Source organism: Hemitrygon akajei, chromosome 1 (genome assembly GCF_048418815.1).
Source record: "Hemitrygon akajei chromosome 1, sHemAka1.3, whole genome shotgun sequence".
In the NCBI taxonomy this organism is placed as follows: Eukaryota; Metazoa; Chordata; class Chondrichthyes; order Myliobatiformes; family Dasyatidae; genus Hemitrygon; species Hemitrygon akajei.
The window spans coordinates 202539237-202557369 of NC_133124.1; the positions used below are offsets into that span (position 1 = coordinate 202539237).

General features: G+C 39.0%; 1 protein-coding gene across 2 annotated transcripts in view; it reads left to right on the forward strand.

Annotated features, from left to right (window-relative positions):
- Window positions 1-18133, forward strand: part of LOC140734677 (anthrax toxin receptor 1-like) — a 258361-nt gene that overhangs the window by 29232 nt on the left and 210996 nt on the right. For both annotated transcript variants that reach the window (XM_073058962.1, XM_073058970.1), the window contains exons 2-6: window positions 835-906; window positions 3385-3456; window positions 14127-14208; window positions 15482-15515; window positions 17550-17629. In XM_073058962.1, coding sequence (XP_072915063.1) covers window positions 835-906; window positions 3385-3456; window positions 14127-14208; window positions 15482-15515; window positions 17550-17629 — 340 coding nt within the window. The remainder of the gene's footprint in view (window positions 1-834; window positions 907-3384; window positions 3457-14126; window positions 14209-15481; window positions 15516-17549; window positions 17630-18133) is intronic.

The window sequence follows — 18133 nt, forward strand, 5'->3', positions numbered from 1 at the left end:
GGTATGCAGAATTGCATCTCTGTATGCACAACATGTTGAACCTTGAAGTGGATGGGCTGCAGCAACAGAAGACCATAAACATACACTCAGTGTCCACTTTATTAGGTTCAGGAGGTACCTAATAACGTGACCACAAAGTGCAGCTTCTAGTTTTTTTCTTTGACTCTCTTAAATTTGTGCTACTTGTTCTTCTTGAACCTGGTGGAAATAGTAACCCAAAACATGCCAGTGTAGCATATTTAGAGCCTTGTCTCTAACTTTGTTATTTTATTTCTTTGTTGTTTGAAACTGCTCTGCCAAATTAGTTGGCCATCAGCCAAAACTTCAAATTGATTGGGCATCCACTGAAATTTCTGAGTCTTTTTCAGTTTCATTTTTAAATATTTCAAAATATCTAAATAAGTTCTCAGCCTACACCAAGTTCTTATCCCAAAGTGAAAAACTAATTTGAATTATATTTTTCTTTTGTGCAAGTTGATTTGAAACACTATTTGAGATCTCAGCACAGCAGCCATCCAAGTATATGGCACAACTGAAACTGATTACCAGTCCCTCAAAGGAATTAATCAAATTTGTAAGCTGTATCTGTCTGAATAAAGTCACGATGACCGTTATGATTAGATTGCATTCATCCAGAAAATTTCAGTTGTTCTCATCAGTCCCATTTATGTACAAACAAGATTGATTGACTGTACAAGGGAGAAGTAGTTAGCTTAGTAGATCAATTATTCTTATGAATAAAGACTTTAAATGGTTTTAATAAAGAAATATATCAAAAATGTATCTCTAAGGGTGTATATGAAAGTTTGATTTGTAATTATTTTTCAATTTTAGGTCTGGGAGTGTTCAACACCACTGGAGTGAAATATTTTACTTTGTGAATCACCTTGCACACAAATTCATCAGGTAAATATCCTATTGGTTTTCTCCAAATAAATGTACTTTTTAAAAAAATCTACTTTTCCTCCTGGTGCATAAAGAGTTATGTGAATCCTGAAATTTGACTTTGACCCCACTCATCTTGAATGGAGATCATTTTTATAAATAAATTTGTGGTATATGGATTTTGCTGACAAGACTAGCAGTTATTGTCTTTGAAAAGATGGTGGTGTGCCACCATCTTGAACCACTGCATTCCTTAATGGTGAAGATGCTCCATGTTGCTGTTGGGGAGCAAGTTCTGGTGACAAAGGAATTTCCAGATTTCCAGTGGGTGTGTGGCTTAATGAGGATTTTTTTTTAGGCATTTTAGTGGTAACAAATATTAGGTGAGGAAAACATAAAAATGGAAGGAGAAATAGGCTATTTGCACTTCAAGTCTTTTCCTTTATCATGTGATCATGCCTGATCCTCTAAATCAATACAGGTCTTCATCAGGTTGTTATTGCCAGAATAATGGGTATATGCACTAGCATTTGGGAGACCAGCAGGATGGGTTTGCCAGTTGCTGCATGTATATTCAGCCACGTGGGAACTCAGTTCATGGCAATATCATTGCAGAGAAATAGAACGTGGAACATTACAGCACAGTACAGGCCCATGGGCCCACAATTTACTACCAACCTTTTAACGTACTCTCAGATCAATCTAAAACTTTCCTCCTGCATAGGCCTTCATTTTTCCATCATCCACGTGCCTGTTACGAGTCTCTTAAATGTCCCTAATGTATCAGGCTCTACCACCACCCCTGGCAGCAGATAACTGAGTTAAATCTGGATGACTGAGCTAAACAGTCTGGTTTAACTACATGAACCCAAAAGATTCTGCAGATGCTAGAAATCCAGAGCAACCACACACAAAATGCAGGAGAGATTCAGAAGGTCAGGCAGCATCAATGGACGTGAATAAACAGTCAATATTTAGCTACATGTTGTCCTTGATTAGCCTATTATTTCATTTAAATATTTTGCAGGGTGGCTACATTTCTGATGAACTGCATGTTTGAGTTATGAACAGTTTCAGGAACAGAATTCTTCCATAAACTGGGAAGGACCTGCACCATATTCCTACACTCTCTGCTTACCTGTTTACATATAGAAATCCATCTACCTCTTTCTTAAGTGTATTCAGAAACGTAGTTTTTTACAGTTTCTGTGGTAAATAATTCACCTCATTACATTCCTAAATGTCTCAGCTCCTATCCTGGGACTCTGATCCTTCAGCTATGAGGAGCATCCTCCCTACATCCAGCTTCTCAAGCGTTGTCAGAAGTTTGTGCATTTCAATGACATCTCCCCTTATTCTAAATTTTAGTGGATATAGACCTAGTAGTTTCATTATCTTCTCAAAGATTCAAAGTGCGCTTATTATCAAAGTATGTAGGCAGTATACAACCCTGAGATTCGTCTTCCAACAGTCAGCCATTAAACAAAGAAAACCATGGAACCCATTCCAAGTAAAACATTAAACCCTCAACTCACATAAAAAAGAAAATAATTGTGCAAATTGCAAAAAAAAGTGAAAAACATTGATTATGACAGCCCTGTCCCCTCAGGAATCAGTCGTTGCGCTCTGGCAGGAATATTCTTAAGTAAGGAGACCAAAATTACAAACAGTACTCCCATCATGGTGTGATAAGGGCCTATATAATTGTTTCAGCGGAACAGGCAATCAATCTGATATTGTTTAGTTAATATGACTATGAAATAAGTTTCCATTCCAAGTAAGATAACAAATAACAAATCCATCTTCACAAAGCGCCTATTATAGTAATGTGACCACGTTATGTTCTGGTTCCAAAATTTAGTTCCAATATAATGGAACTAAATGGAACTAGTTTATACATGCTGCTATGTGTTGCAGCATGAACAAAGTTTCCAGAGAGACACTGAAGCTAGTGGATATAGAAGTGGCGTTATTCAACAAAAATGAGCAGCAGGCATCATGTTGAGACACTCTTGGAGAACCAATATTACTTGACATTTTTAGATTCTAAAGATCAAAGGTAACAACAGGGCAATTCTATAGTTACAATGTATCTCCAATGCTTCCTTTGAATTACATATAGTTTTCACACACCTCCAACTTCGTACCCACAAATGAGTGTTAATCAGCATTGTCTGATTTACAATCAACACCAGTCCACAGTTCCAGGAAAACTGCTGTCCCGGGCTGCATTTTAAATTCAGTCTTCAATCCACATTCATGCCTGAAGATTGGTTGCAGGTGAAGTTAATATGTGCGATATATCCCAACTCCTCAATACACCCTATCACCATGTTAAATGTTTAACACCTCTTCTGATTGAGGATTTGTTCCTATTTCATCCCTTCGGACTTTGTGAGATTAGACAGCAAACAAAGTAATTGCCACATTTGCCTTTGTAGCAGAATCTACTGCGGGTCATTTTCATTCTTGATAAAGTTTTCTTCTGTTTTCTTATAGCCCACAGCTGAGAATGTCTTTCATTGTTTTCTCAACCAGAGGTACCACACTTATGACTTTAACAGAAGACAGGTGAGTGATGCCCGTATCATTCAGTGTTTTCATGGAATTGTAATGTGAAGGAAGCCATGATGCCAATGTATGCTTTTGTTTTTACAAAAGCTGCACATCTTTTTTGATGTTTTTTTCTGACAAGCTTTATCCTTCAGGAATTTACCTCTTAGACTTCTTCTGCTTTCCTTTCTGGTTGAGTATTGCAGCAAACAACATCCTCTCATTTCACCTCTGGTTCTTCTTACCAATTTCTTTAAAACCCACGTTAGCACTATGAACACTAAAACTCTATAAGTGCAACTGCTGGATGATCCTTGTACACCAGATACAAGAATATTTTAAGGGATGATTGGGGAAGGTGCTCCTTAGAGAGTGGACCTTTCCTCAAAGCTTTGAAGAACCTTTGAGGTACAGCCAATCAATGTCAGAATAAAATAATCAATTTATACATGCCTGCTTATACCATTTTGACGTTGTAAGTGTCATAGCTGGAGGAGCACGCATTTTATGGTGAGTTAGAGATTGTGGTCATTTCGTGGATATTAAGGAACTGGCTTGTAATCAATTCTATGCATTATCCATGCTTGCCTCCCACTGTATTAGCCCCCTAGCTGTAATAATCAATTACAGCCACATGACTGCCAACATTCTCAATGCACAGCTGTCCTGCATGTGGCTCAGGCTTTGAGTGTCAACCAGGCCAGTGGATGATGCATCCAAAATCATTAACCCCTACCACCGCTCTAATGCGGTTCGACGACTTGATGTCAAAGAACTATTTTTCTGTTTTTAAATGTCTTTGTTAACACGATTAGAACAAGTTGCAATTGATTCTGACAGTAAGCAGATCAATACAATTTATTAAAACACATTAAACTAATGAATTGCAAGATGTACATATAGAAAATAAAGAATAATAAACTTAGCTAAATTAACTTTTTGGTCATGGTAATGCTAGGTGTAACAACTTTAGCTAGTGTGGAGTAAAAGGGTCATATACAGAGTAGTCACCTCCTCTACTCAGTAATTTACATTATGTTCCTGGCCTCAGTGATAAGCTGAGGTGCAAAGCTAGAGATCAGTTAGGCAATATCCATCACATGTCATACTGTAAGCTGCAATACACAGGCCAAGAACAGAATGTGCTGACGTGTACTGCAGTCAGCCAGTGCTTTTGTACAGCACTCCTGGCTATTTATTGCTACAATCCAACACATCAGTTCTCTGATTATTTGGTCACTCAGCACACAGGTTAAAGAGATCTAGAGAACTTGAGCTTTGTCTAACCACAAGAAATTCTGCAGATGCTGGAAATCCAAAGCAACATATACAGGATGCTGAAGGAACTCAGCAGGTCAGGCAGCATCTATGGAAATGAATATACAGTCAATGTTTCAGGCTGGACCCTTCATCAGGGCTCTGAAGCTTTGTCTTCTGCTTGCCTATTAGCAGTAAGAACTTCCATCCCTGGCCCAAGAATAAGGTGCTATGAAGTCGTGATTCTGCAGTATGAGTATTCCATTTAAATCAGAAAGTAGAAGTTACTCTTGGTAAATAACTCTTCAATATAAAATATGTTAATGCTCTGGCAAGTTATAAGTCTGCAGAGAGTTTACAGAGTATTCCTAGGACAGCGAAACAGAGGAAAATACATCTGTGTTTAATAACATTGGATTAACACAAACCAGAATCATTTGCAAATACAAGTATATTTTTCAAAGGGGTGGAATTTACCAACATCATATTGGCAGGACAGCTAATATTCCATAAATAACAGTGCAAGATTTAAACTGAAAATTGCCCCCCCTCCCCCAGCACGATTTGCTAATGATAGGTCAAGTTGGGTAAGATAAAATTCCTCTTGCGCCTTGTGGAGGACAAACTGAGTTGGGCTTTAAATACATTCCAGCTGAAAAGATGGTTAATTGCTTTCCACAAGCAGCTGCTGGCAGGAATTTGCTAATTACCCATCAGTAAACAATAGAACTCCAGTTTTTATTGGGCCATTCTTCTGTCCGACCCCATAAGCCATATCTGCAGAACAAAGCTGCTCCTCGGTCAAGTTTTTCAGAAGCCAGCCTGGTGGTTTCCTGACAGCATTACCTTGCCCTATGAAGCCTATAATGTGCAGATGGAGAAAACATCATCAATCTTTAGCCTATCAACCGACATTAAATATGTTTAGTGTCAGGATATAATTTGCTACTTGCTCTTAAGGCTGATTTTTTTATATCTATTATGCCAACTCAATAAGCAGCTTGCTGCATAGGGATTTTGCCAGTTTAGAGTGTGCATAGTTCTTAGGCAGCCTAGACATTTTATATGGCTTCAGATGGTACGGCCTCAATGGAGCCCTGATCTCAACGTCATCAAGCCTGTCTGGGAATACCTGGACAGACAGAAGCAAGCGAGACAGCCAAAGTCTGCAGAAGAATTGTGACAAGTTCTCCAAGACGCTTGGAACAACCTACCAGCTGATTTTCTCATAAAACTCACAATAGTGTACCTAAGAGAATTGATGCAGTTTTAAAGGCAGAGTGGTTACATCAAATATTGGTTTCATTTAGTTTTTTTTTCACTATTTACTTATATTTATACTAATTTTTTTATATATTTAGAAGCTTTTCATTTCATTACTTTTGAAAGTATCTTCACTTTACAGATTTTTTTTTACATGTGCAAAAGACTTTTGTACAGCACTGTATATGCAGAATGGTATTCACCAAAGTCAACAATATAGCTATGCATTAGATGTAAGTTCCAACATAGTTCTTCAATCTGCACCACACTATTTAACTGCCCTGGCTATTGATGCTCCTGCTTTCTCTGCTGTCTGGGGTACTGAGGCTATGTTTAGTCTCACCTATTTCCCTCGGGATCAATAAAGTGTATTTCTGTCTGTCTATGCCTTCTTACCTTACTGGGCTGTTGCTTGTGTTCATATACTAAAAGCTGACTCTTCATCACTTCTCTTTATTTGCTCTAAGTCCTTGTGCTCGGTTGCTCTAATCATTGAGAAGTCAAGTCAAGTCACTTTTCATTGTCATTTCGACCATAACTGCTGGTACAGTACACAATAAAAATGAGACGGTGTTTTTCAAGACCATGGTGCTACATGAAACAATACAAAAACTACACTGAACTACATAAAACAACACAAAAACTACACTAGACTACAGACCTACCCAGGACTGCATAAAGTGCACAAAACAGTGCAGGCATTACAATAAATAATAAACAAGACAATAGGCACAGTAGAGGGCAGTAAGTTGGTGTCAGTCCAGACTCTGGTTATTGAGGAGTCTGATGGCTTGGGGGAAGAAACTGTTACATAGTCTGGTCGTGAGAGCCCGAATGCTTTGGTGCCTTTTCCCAGATGGCAGGAGGGAGAAGAGTTTGTATGAGGGGTGCATGGGGTACTTCATAAAGCTGTTTGCTTTGCGGATGCAGCGTGTAGTGTAAATGTCCGTGATGGCGGGAAGAGAGACCCCGATGATCTTCTCAGCTGACCTCACTATCCGCTGCAGGGTCTTGTGATCCAAGCTGGTGCAGTTTCCAAACCAGGCAGTGATGCAGCTGCTCAGGGTGCTCTCAATACAACCCCTTAGAATATGGTGAGGATGGAGAGAACCATCACCTTAACCACGGCCAACATCTAGTTTGCATTCCACAACTTCCATCCCTAATCTGAGCTGCGAATCTCCACATAGTGGAGCCTTGAACCCATTTATATAATTTTTTTTGCTATATTCTGCTGAATTCAAACAAATTTGTTGTTTTTCTCTGTGCAAATGGTCGGTGTGATCATTAACCATCAAAAACAGAATAAGCGCAGGGATGAAAATTGCTTTTGCAGCCAATGAATAGAGATATGATTTGTCACGTTACATTGTGTTTGGCATAGTAAGTTGATACAGCTAATGATTAGCTTTATTTGACACATGTACGTTGAAACATATAGTGAAGTGCATCATTTTCATCAGATCAAATCAGTAAAGGTGTGCTGGGCAGCCTGCAAGTTTCACCACAGCTCTGGCCCTACAGAGCATGCCCACAATTTATTAACCATAGCCTTATTCATCTTTTGAATGTGGAAGGAAATTGGAGCATATGGAGAAAACCCACACAGCAACAGGGAGAATGTACAAACTCCTTACAGACAGTGGCGGGAATTGAAACCCGATCATACAGTTGGGTGCTGTAAAGCATTGTGCTAACTGCTACACTACCTTAACTGGGCTTTGGGGTTCTAACATTTTCCTGTCATTCATTCGTTGGGGTTTTTCTTCTGTTTTGTGGATGTCTGCAGAGAGTAAGAATTTCAGGCTGTATATTGCATACACTCTCTGATATTAGATGGAACAGTTGAACCATTCAAAATTCTCATATATGAAGAACGCTTGTTCCTATAAACCCCCATTAGGGCAGGAGAACAGAACTAGTTAGCTAGTCTAACATTGTTACAGCGCCAGCAACCTGGGTTTGATTCAGACACTGCTTGTAAGGATTTTGTATGTTCTCCCTGTGACTGTGTTGTTTAACTTCAGGTGCTGTGGTTTCCTCCCACATTCCACAGATGTCTGGGTTATAGGTTAATTGCTCACATGGGTATAATTGAGCGGTGTGGGCTTGTTGGGCTGGAATAGCCTGTTACTGTGTTGTATCTCAAAATAAGTAAATAAATAAAGTCTGGTCAGTTTTTGCAGAAGGAACCCTCCTCCTGAATTATTCAGAATGGATTTGGGGATTGATTAGGATTCAGCCTAGTAAAATGTGGGAAGTCTGTGTAACAGCAGATGGTGCGGCCAGTACTCCTGGGATAGAAAATAACCGTGGAGTTATTTTCAAACTCTGCCCAAGTCTTGAGGGAGCCATGGAGACAGGAGAGAATCCTATACAGGAATATTTGGTTGCCTGCAGTTAGCAACAAAAGGGCTTTGTTTTTGCATGGGAATGTGTAGTTTGTATTTATATAGAAAATCCGTAAGCTCTAGCAATGCTAGCAAGTGTGCCTTTGCCATTTTGACCACTGCCTTTTACAACTGTCAGAATAAATCAGAGAAATAATGATAGGTTTCAGGGTAAGGAGACCTTCAATGCACTTTGAAACTGCAAAAGAAATTTAAGAACAATTGATTTCAACATTGCCAAATGATGAATTTCCTGACTGGACACCTTTGTCTGATTTTCCAAGTTAAAACAGCATTGTCAGTGGATTAAGGAGTGTCTATCAATTGCATTCATATTGCACACTAGTAGCAGTCACTAAACCTGGCAATGAAAGAGAAAAGCTAATCTCAATAACTATAAAAATTAGTCAATTCTCATTAAAAACCCATTTGGTTTAAAAATGTTCTGGCTCATATGTGACTAAGCTCATCACTCCTTTCTCTCACAGTTGAGGAGAAATTAGGCATTACCAGTGAGGTCTGCAGCCTGTGAAGACTTGGAACATAGAACAATACAGCATAGTAGAAGCCCTCTGGCCCAAATTGTTGTGCCAGCTTTTTAACCAACTCCAAGTTCAAATCTCACCCTTCCATCTTACACAAACCTTCATTTTTCTTTCATCCATGCGTCTAAGAGTCTCTTGAATATCCCTAATGTATTTGCACCACCACCCACCCTTGACAGAGTATTCCAAGCACTAATCATTCTCTGTGTTAAAATAAATACTACCTCTGGCTTCTCAACTAAACTTTCCTCATTCACCTTAAAATCATATCCTCTGGTATTAGTCATTGCTGCCCTTGAAAAAAAAGACGCTGGCTGTCCACTTAATTTTATACACTTCTATGGTTGTTATCCCCCTTGGCTCCAAAAAGAAAAGTCCTGGGTGGCTCAACCTTTCCTCATAAGCCATTTTCCCTAATCCAGGCATTGTCCTGAACAATGCATCTTCCCTAAACTTCCACATCGTTCCTATAATCAGGTGACCAGAACTAAACACAATACTCCAAGCAAGAGAAAATCTGCAGATGCTGGAAATTCAAGCAACACACACAAAAGTGTGGAGGAACTCAACAGACCAGACAGCATCTATGGAGAAGAGTAAACAGTTGACATTTCAGGCTGAGGCCCTTCATCCGGACTGCAAGTACCACAATACTCCAAGGGTGGTCTAATGAGGGCCTTCTAGAGCTGCACCATCACCTCACAGTTCCTGAATTCAATTGCCTGACTAACAAAGGCCAACACACAATTAACTTCTTTAACCAACCTAACAACTTGCACAGCATCTTTTACGAGTCTATAGACTTGGGCCCCCAAATCCCTCTGTTCCTCCACGCTGCTAAGAATCCTGCCATTAACTTTGTACTCCGCCTTCAGGTTCGATCTTTCAAAACGTAACACTTCACATTTCTCCAGATTAAATTCTAGGAACTAATTTCAGGCTATGTTTCTTGGAATTTAAATTGAGGGGTGACTTGAATGAAATATTCACCTTTTTAAAATGAAAACAGTTGGAAAACGAAGGGGAAATCATTTCCGCTAATTTCCTCTTCCATAAGCAGAAACACTGTCTAAAAATTGTAGCCGGACCTTTCAGGCATGAAGTTGGAACACACTTCTACAAGCACACAGGTTCAGAAATTTAGAATAATTTCCACAAATCATAATTAATGCTGAGCCATTTGTTAATAAAATTAGACATTGATTGATTTTGGAGATGATGTGTCAGATGAACGGTGAAGGTGAATATATGAAGTTAGGTCACAGGTTTTCCATGAACTTGTTGAGGGACTGTAGGCTTCTGAAAATGTTCATATTAAAGAGATTGTACAGAAACAGAGGATGAAGCCACTGAGATACCTTAAAGTAAGGAAGAATTTATTTTTAAATAAGTTGTTTCTCTCATAATTGTTTGTTCCTTTCTGCGTCTTGTGGTGCACTGGGAGCTAATCTTACTGTTTATTTAGCATTTTTGTCTATTTCTTATGAGGCTGAGTTACTAGCTCAATGTTCAACCCAGCACAGATAGAAAGCTTGCATGGAGCTAGCCAGATTCAAACCCGGGATCATTTGCCTTGAAGTCCAGTGAGCATGCTGCTATACCACCAGCCAGCATTATTTATTCATTTATTTATCCTATAAAATGCCCTGTAAATTAGGGACATAGAGACATGACATAGAGAAGCAACATACTGTAGCTGACATTTTTTGTGTGCTCATTCAGTGTCCAAAGATTGGAACATGAACAGAAAATATTTAAGACATTCACCACGTTGGGGAGCATTTGTGAAAAGAAAAAGAAAATTAACTTGTCAGGTCAATGAACCTTTGATAGAACCAGATCCAGTCAATTAAATTGGACTTGAATCCTCCTGCTGCTCATGTCTTACTCCCAGCCTAATCAGTGCATTCATTAACTGGACCATAGAGCGTAGAACTCAATCAGACTCCAGTAGATCTCTATTTCCACATGCTTTCCAATTGTAAATCTTGGCTTTCCTGTTCCCCAGTAGAATTCTGCATCTTGTCAGCCTCAGCAGTGTCCTGCACCTGGAGTCTTGCCTCTAGATGACCAATGTCAACTAAAAAAATACTTCAGTTCTCACACAGCTGGATTCACTGAAGTGGAACAGATTTTACAAGACAACCAACCAATAGTTGAATTAATGCTGCAAAGAACCAAAAGATTTTAAAACTGCTGTTATGTTTGGAAAGCCAGCCAGGGCAGACTTTGAAGCAATGATGTAATATATTTATCGTTGACTAGCCAAAATTAGCTGGTACTATTTGACTTTTGATCCTCCTTTGCAGAAGGATTACTCATTCTGTTCAAGAACAGTTACTACCCCTTAACCATCAGGCTCTTGAACAAGAACATAACTACACTCATTTAAGGACTATTTTATCTTGTTATTCCATGCTCATTATCTGATCCAAGATGGCGGCGCAACGCAGCTTGCAGTGGCCACTCCAGAGCTGATTATCTGTTATTTGTGAAGCGGGGTGCCGTGCGCAATCATAATCAGATGAAAAACATATGTGGGAGTGTGGAGGAACATCTGGAAATCTCCAGGAAGACCTTCATTGCTGCTGCTGCTGTGAGGTCCGGGTCTCTGCTGGGAAGAACAGGCCCCCAGTCCTCGGGGTCACGTTGCCGATGGCCGTTGGCGGGGGTCTCTTAATATGCACAGCAGAGGATGGTGCTCGGAGAAGCTGTGCCGGAGGGGATGGTCGGAAGCTCGGAGGTTCGATGAACTCGGAGTCCGCTGCGGTCAGGTCGCTTTCACTGTGTGCTGCGTCTGTGAGGCTGAGTTCGACAGAGCTTTCTTTGTGTGCTGCGTCTGCGAGGCTGAGTCGGGCAGCACCATGGAAGTCCATAGCGGGGGTATTCCCTTCTGCCACCGGCGTGAGATGACGAGTCTATCGGGACCCTGAGGACTTGTGGAAACTGTGTGGTGGTTTCTTTTGAACTTATAGTCTTTTAACATCTTTGGACTATTTTTACTGTGCCCATGGTCTTTTTTTAAAATCAATTGTGCTATTGTTTGCACTGTTGTAACTACGTTCGTATATGTTGTAACTATATGGTTTTGTACAGGTCTTGTAGCTTTAGTTTTTGGTCTTGTTTTGTCTGGTGGGATTGGAGCTCCTTTCCGGGGAACGCACTAAGATGGTAGTGTGATATTAATACGCAGCAGTCTCTCCAGACTCTGGATTGGGAATTGCCAAACATTGTGTGGATTTTCTGGTGTAGACTGTTTTGTCGTATGCTTTTGTGATATCATTGTGGAGGAACGTTGTCTCATTTTTTAACTGCATTGCATTTGTGGTTTCTAAATGACAATAAACTGAATCTGAATCGGAATTATTTATTGTTATTTATTTATATCTGCATCTGTACAGTTTGTTCATTGATCCTATTTACAGTTACTGTTCTATAGATTTGCTATGTATGCCTGCGGAAGAAAAATCTTAGGGTTGTATGTGGTGACATGTATGTACTCTGATAATAAATTTTACTTTGAACTTCATCCACGAAATTTTCTTCCCTCAGTCTATTGCTGAATGAGTTTCCTCCATCTTTTCCACAATAAAAGATTTACAGCGGCATTGGAATTGGTTCTCCTTTAACAAGGACATATGTGGATCAGTCAGGGGCTCCTTTTGGCTTTGGACAACCTGAGTTTTGAAAATGGTCGGAGAAGCAATATTGGTTTATGTTCTCTATCAACTTGATGACATTGTGATATGCTTGGTTTAATAACACACTATCAGCAATTTATCTTATGAAGTTAATTCTTTCCCTCCATTCATGTTCTGCTGATAACAATGAGCTTGTGAGGCTGTTCGAAGTTGTTCTTCAAAATCTCAACCAGCTAGATATTCTTTTTGGATGAGCTCAAGCACTGAGACAGATAACTTCTGTCCAGTCACGGATGCTAATACCCCAGCTGGATTGAAACATGAGTCTAAAGTCACACATGAACTTTCTCAGTGTGTCCGGTGTTTAAATGTCTTGTCTATGCACGTAACTGGCTGGTGGCGCAGTGATATCAGCACCGGACTCCGGAGCGAAGATTTCCGAGATCGAACCCAGTCATGCCGCTCCCGGGCACGTTTTCCATCGTGCCAGGTTGAGTGCACCTTGACCTCGTTAAGAAAAACCTGCGCTGTGAGAAGGACGTGGGGGACCACTCACAGAATCTTTCATCCAAGACAACCACTTGAAAAAAAAAGTGGTTGCCGAGGCTCTGGCAGAGTATGGCGCACAAAAAAAATGTATGTATGGCATGCATGCATCTAATTGTTCAGGTACCTTGAGTATACAGGGCTGTAGCAAACATATTCAACATGCTTGTACCTTGTGATTTATAAGTGCCAGAGATGTGTTTGCCTGTAACGTATGCATCTAGAGTTCTATATATGAATTTAGTTTCACAGTCATTAAACATAGCAACTGTGCCACTAAAATGTTCAAGTCTCCAAATCTGAATAATAAACAGTTCCCATTGTAACATCTTCAAAGACCCATGTGTTTTAAAATATAAGTTTGTGTTAAATTAGAGCTGTTAACATTATGATACTTCATCTGTAAGACTAGAGTTTCATCACAACAATTCAAAAAAACAATTGTCTCATTCTCACTCATCAGACAATTCAGCCTCACAATCTAAATTCTGAAAATGTTGCAAATGCACCCGAAAATCCTTTGGGATTACTTGCAAGGATTACTTCCATAAAAATATTGGAGATAGGAGTTTCATAAATAAAATATTATGTCTCTAAGATGTTGTCTAAAGTGACGTCTTTAGGAACTTTGAGTGATCTCAGCAATGGTATTGAGAGGCTGTCAAACTGTTCAATATGAAGTGCAGTGAGAAGGATGAATCCATGCAGTGGTATTTACTCCTGTTACAGAGATGAATTATTTGTAAATATGTATATATGAACTCACTTTCAAGGACTCTGTAGCTCATGTTCTCAGCATTATTTATTTATTTGTTTGTTTGTTTATTTATTGTTGTTTTTGTATTTACACAGCTTGTCATCTTTCGCACTTTGGTTGTATGTCAGTGTCTGTGCATAGTTTTACACTGATTCTATCTTATGTTTTCTACTGTGAATGCCTGCAAAAATGAATCTCAGGGTAGTATATGATGACATACATGTACATTGTTAATAAATTTACTTTGAAATTTGATCATAACAATTTTCTTTGTCTTTCTTAACAAAAGGGAACGAATCCGCCAAGGTTTAGAGGAGCTACAAATGGTGTTACCTGGAGGCGATACCTACATGCATGAAGGCTTTGCAAGAGTACGTTCTATAGTCAACTTCGCTATTTGGATTTGTTGAAGGAGCAGGAGGAATACCATTCATGTAAAACAGTATTTTGCCTGTGAAATTCCGCCCAGTCTTCAAGCGGGTGGTGTTGAGATATCATGAATTGGCACTCTCTCATCATTAGAATAAACATTGCATTTCTAATTTTGAGGAAAGGCTTGTATAATTCTGCATTTAGTATAGACCTAGAACATTTTGTGGCTGATTTTTAATTAAAGCTTCCAGTATAGTTTTTATTATGAATAAAAATGGATAGTAGAGAACAAACAGTAAGGATGATAATATTGTCCCTTTCCTGGATCTTACGGATAAATTTGTCTTCGACATTCGATTTAACAATGTCACACCTCTCTCACCATTCTTGTATTCATGCTGCCACTGGTCTGATGTACCTAACTATTAATGCGTAGAACATAAATATGAGTCGCATTTGAACACCGTATATGAACAGTGCTGTGGCATATGTCTATAGAACATGTTCCATTGAATTCATCTCCTATGGAAGTGACTAATCTTGAAAGCAGATGCAGTGTCTACAGACAAAAAGTCTTTTTGCATTGGTTTACATGTACTTACTTCCTCGTCCAATGGGGTGGGGGGGGGGGGGAAGTCTAGGTCCAGAGGCCACAGCAAGAGAATACAAGAACAGAGATGAGGAGGAATTTCTTTAGCCAGATGGTGGTGGATCTATGGAATTAATTGTCACAGTTGGCTATGGAGGCCAAGTTATTGGGTATATTTAAAATGAAGATTTATAAGTTTGTGATTAATAATAGGATCAAAGGTTACAGGAAAAAGGCAGGAGAATGGGGTTGAAACGGATAATAACTCAGCAATAATCAAATGGCAAAGGAAACACAATGGGCCAAATGGCCTAATTCTTCCTCCCATGTTTTATGGCATTATGGTTTAGCCTGATCTTCTGTTATAACCATATAACAACATGGAAAAAGGTCATCTCGGCCCTTCTAGTCCGCACTGAACACTTACTCTCACCTAGTTCCACTGACCCTCACTCAGCCCATAACCCTCCATTCCTTTCCTGTCCATATACCTATCCAATTTTACTTTAAGTGACAATACCAAACCTGCCTCTACCACTTCAACTGGAAGCTCGTTCCACACAGCTACCACTCTCTAAGTAAAGAAATTCCCCCTCGTGTTACCCTTAAACTTTTGCCCCCTAACTCTCAACTCTCAGCTAACTGTTGGCTTCTCTTATTTCACCATTTTGTTTTTTTTTCAGGCAAGTGAACAAATCTATTACTCAAGTGCAGAAGGTAAGTCTAGTGACTAATGGCATAATTATTCCACACATGGGGACATCACTGTAAATTGTAACTGATTAATATATATTTGGACAAGATTATTGTACAAGTAGAACTGATCATTATATATCTGAACATTACTACAAAGGCAGTTCCTAATTGTGATTGAAAAGAAAGACTTTGTAGAGATGGTAAATCCAAAATAACAATTCAAAATGCTGGAATTATTCAGGAGGACAGGGAGTGTCTGTGGAATAATGATGAAAGGTCAAGGATCTACAGGGTCTTCTCTCCAATGAGAGTGACCACTGTTCTGTACCTCCAGCATTTTCTACTTACATTCCTAATCATAATGTCAATTTGCACCTCCTCAAACGCCAGCAGTCCAATTAAATTGTCCAATTAAATAATGACTTTTACTTACACAGTATAGTGTCTTTAATGCAGTTAAACTTCTCAAATTATAATGCAGGAGTTTCATAAAATCAAATTTGATATTAAGTCATTAAGCGATATTAGAGCAAGGGAAGGAAGTAGGTTTTAAGGAGTATCATAAAGGAAGAGAGATGTCAGAATCAGAATCAGGTTTAATATCAGCAAACAACACACACAAAATGCTGGTGGAACACAGTAGGCCAGGCAGCATCTATAAGGAGAGGCACTGTCGACATTTCGGGCCGAGACCTGACGAAGGGTCTCGGCCCGAAACGTCGACAGTGCTTCTCCCTATAGATGCTGCCTGGCCTGCTGTGTTCCACCAGCATTTTGTGTGTGTTGTTTGAACTTCCAGCATCTGCAGATTTCCTCGTGTTTGCTCGTTAATATCAGCAGCGTATGTTGGGAAATTTGTTGTCTCTGCAGCAGTAGTACAAGGCAATACATAATTTAGAGGAAGAAAATGTGAATTACAGTAGGTGTGTACTGTAATTGACATTTTTCATTTATTTAACTAATATATACATTTAAATAAGTAGATCAAAATTAGAAATATAAATGTAGTGTGGTAGAGTTCATGGGTTCAATGTCCATTTAGAAATCGGATGGCAGAGGGGAAGAAACTGTTCCTAAGTGTGTGCCTTCAGGCTTCTGTAAGGAGATAATTATAGATATTGACCCTAGCAAGTGAAAGATTGGCTGTCAGTGGTGGAAATTGACAGTTCAAAACGCCAGAGTCAGAGGAGCACATACATTTGCAAAGCTTAAAGGAATGGAGAAGCTTATTGAAATAGGAGAAGATGAAGCCATGTAAGGATGAGGTTTTAAGAAAAGCCATTTTCTAGACTTGGAGCCAACTTATATCAGTGAACACAGGACTGGCATGACATATTTGGATATCATTCTAACTCTGATGTTCTATTTGTGTCATCACTGCCAATGCCGATAATGGCACCAGAATCAGGACTTGTTGAAAATAAAGCAAGCCCATTGTTGACAATCACAGAAATATCATGTGTTCTAAGTGCACATGGTCTGTTTAATGTAACTCTCTTTTCAATATATCATTGATTTGGAATTATCTGGAGGTGAATAGAAAGAATTAAAATTTTTGGTAACAGGTCCTTCCTTCAAGATAACTTTAAGAAATCAGATGGAATAATCAGCCATCAACCATGTTCTAGGTTATTGCTGAATGACCTGTAAAATTGAATATGAGATTGATTTAGTTCTGAATATCAATTGGCAATCCTCTAATCCTGGAGCCATATTAACCCAAAAAAAATCATCTGCCAATCTTCTCTCAAAAAAGAGTCACTGAATATCAATCAAACCATAGTTTGAGCTGATTGCAAATCTCACCACAGACACCAATAATTCTTCACAATGCATGGACTAGAATCATCTTGATTACTTTATTATTGGTTACTTTGCATTCCTTGAAGGAAATAAATTGCAGATTTTACCCTTAAATGATTTTGTGAGGATTTAGTATCCCAAAAATTAATACAAATGAATGACTTTTCAATCTCAAAAATAACCTTAGGATTTTCTTTCACACATCATGCAAGACAGGAATCAGAAAATAACTGACTGCATTTCACAACACAGGTTACAGAACGGCCAGCGTCATTATCGCCCTGACAGATGGCGAGCTGATGGAGAACCTTTTTTATTATGCAGAGCTAGAGGTAAGAAGGCTGTCTGGCTTGGAGAGTATGAATGATTGTGATGCAATACATTCTGCACTATTAATCAGGGCCAGCCAAGAAGCAGTGTGGAATTTAAAAAGAAACACATGGGCTGAGGTTGTGTCAAGATACAGACTGCAAATGCCTGATATTGAAAGATATGCTGCTGGAATCTGCATATTAGGAAAGGGAGGGGCATGTTGCACAATTAAACTTGACATGTAACATGATTTCTGGATTTAGTGTTAATATTGATCAGAAGATTTTTAACCAAGTTTTTACTGCTGTTAGGCTATGTTGTTTATTTAATTAGTTTTGTGTGTTTTCATTCCTTTTCAATATTCTTCTCCCTAAGTATGTGCAGTCAGCCTTTATGTCACATTGAATACTTTTACATCTGCATCTTACTTAAGTTAAAAGTAAAGTTCTTTCTATACTGGAAGAAAATGTTATGTATCAGAGATTATTATGACAGATAATTTCTGACTGAAACGCACTGACATT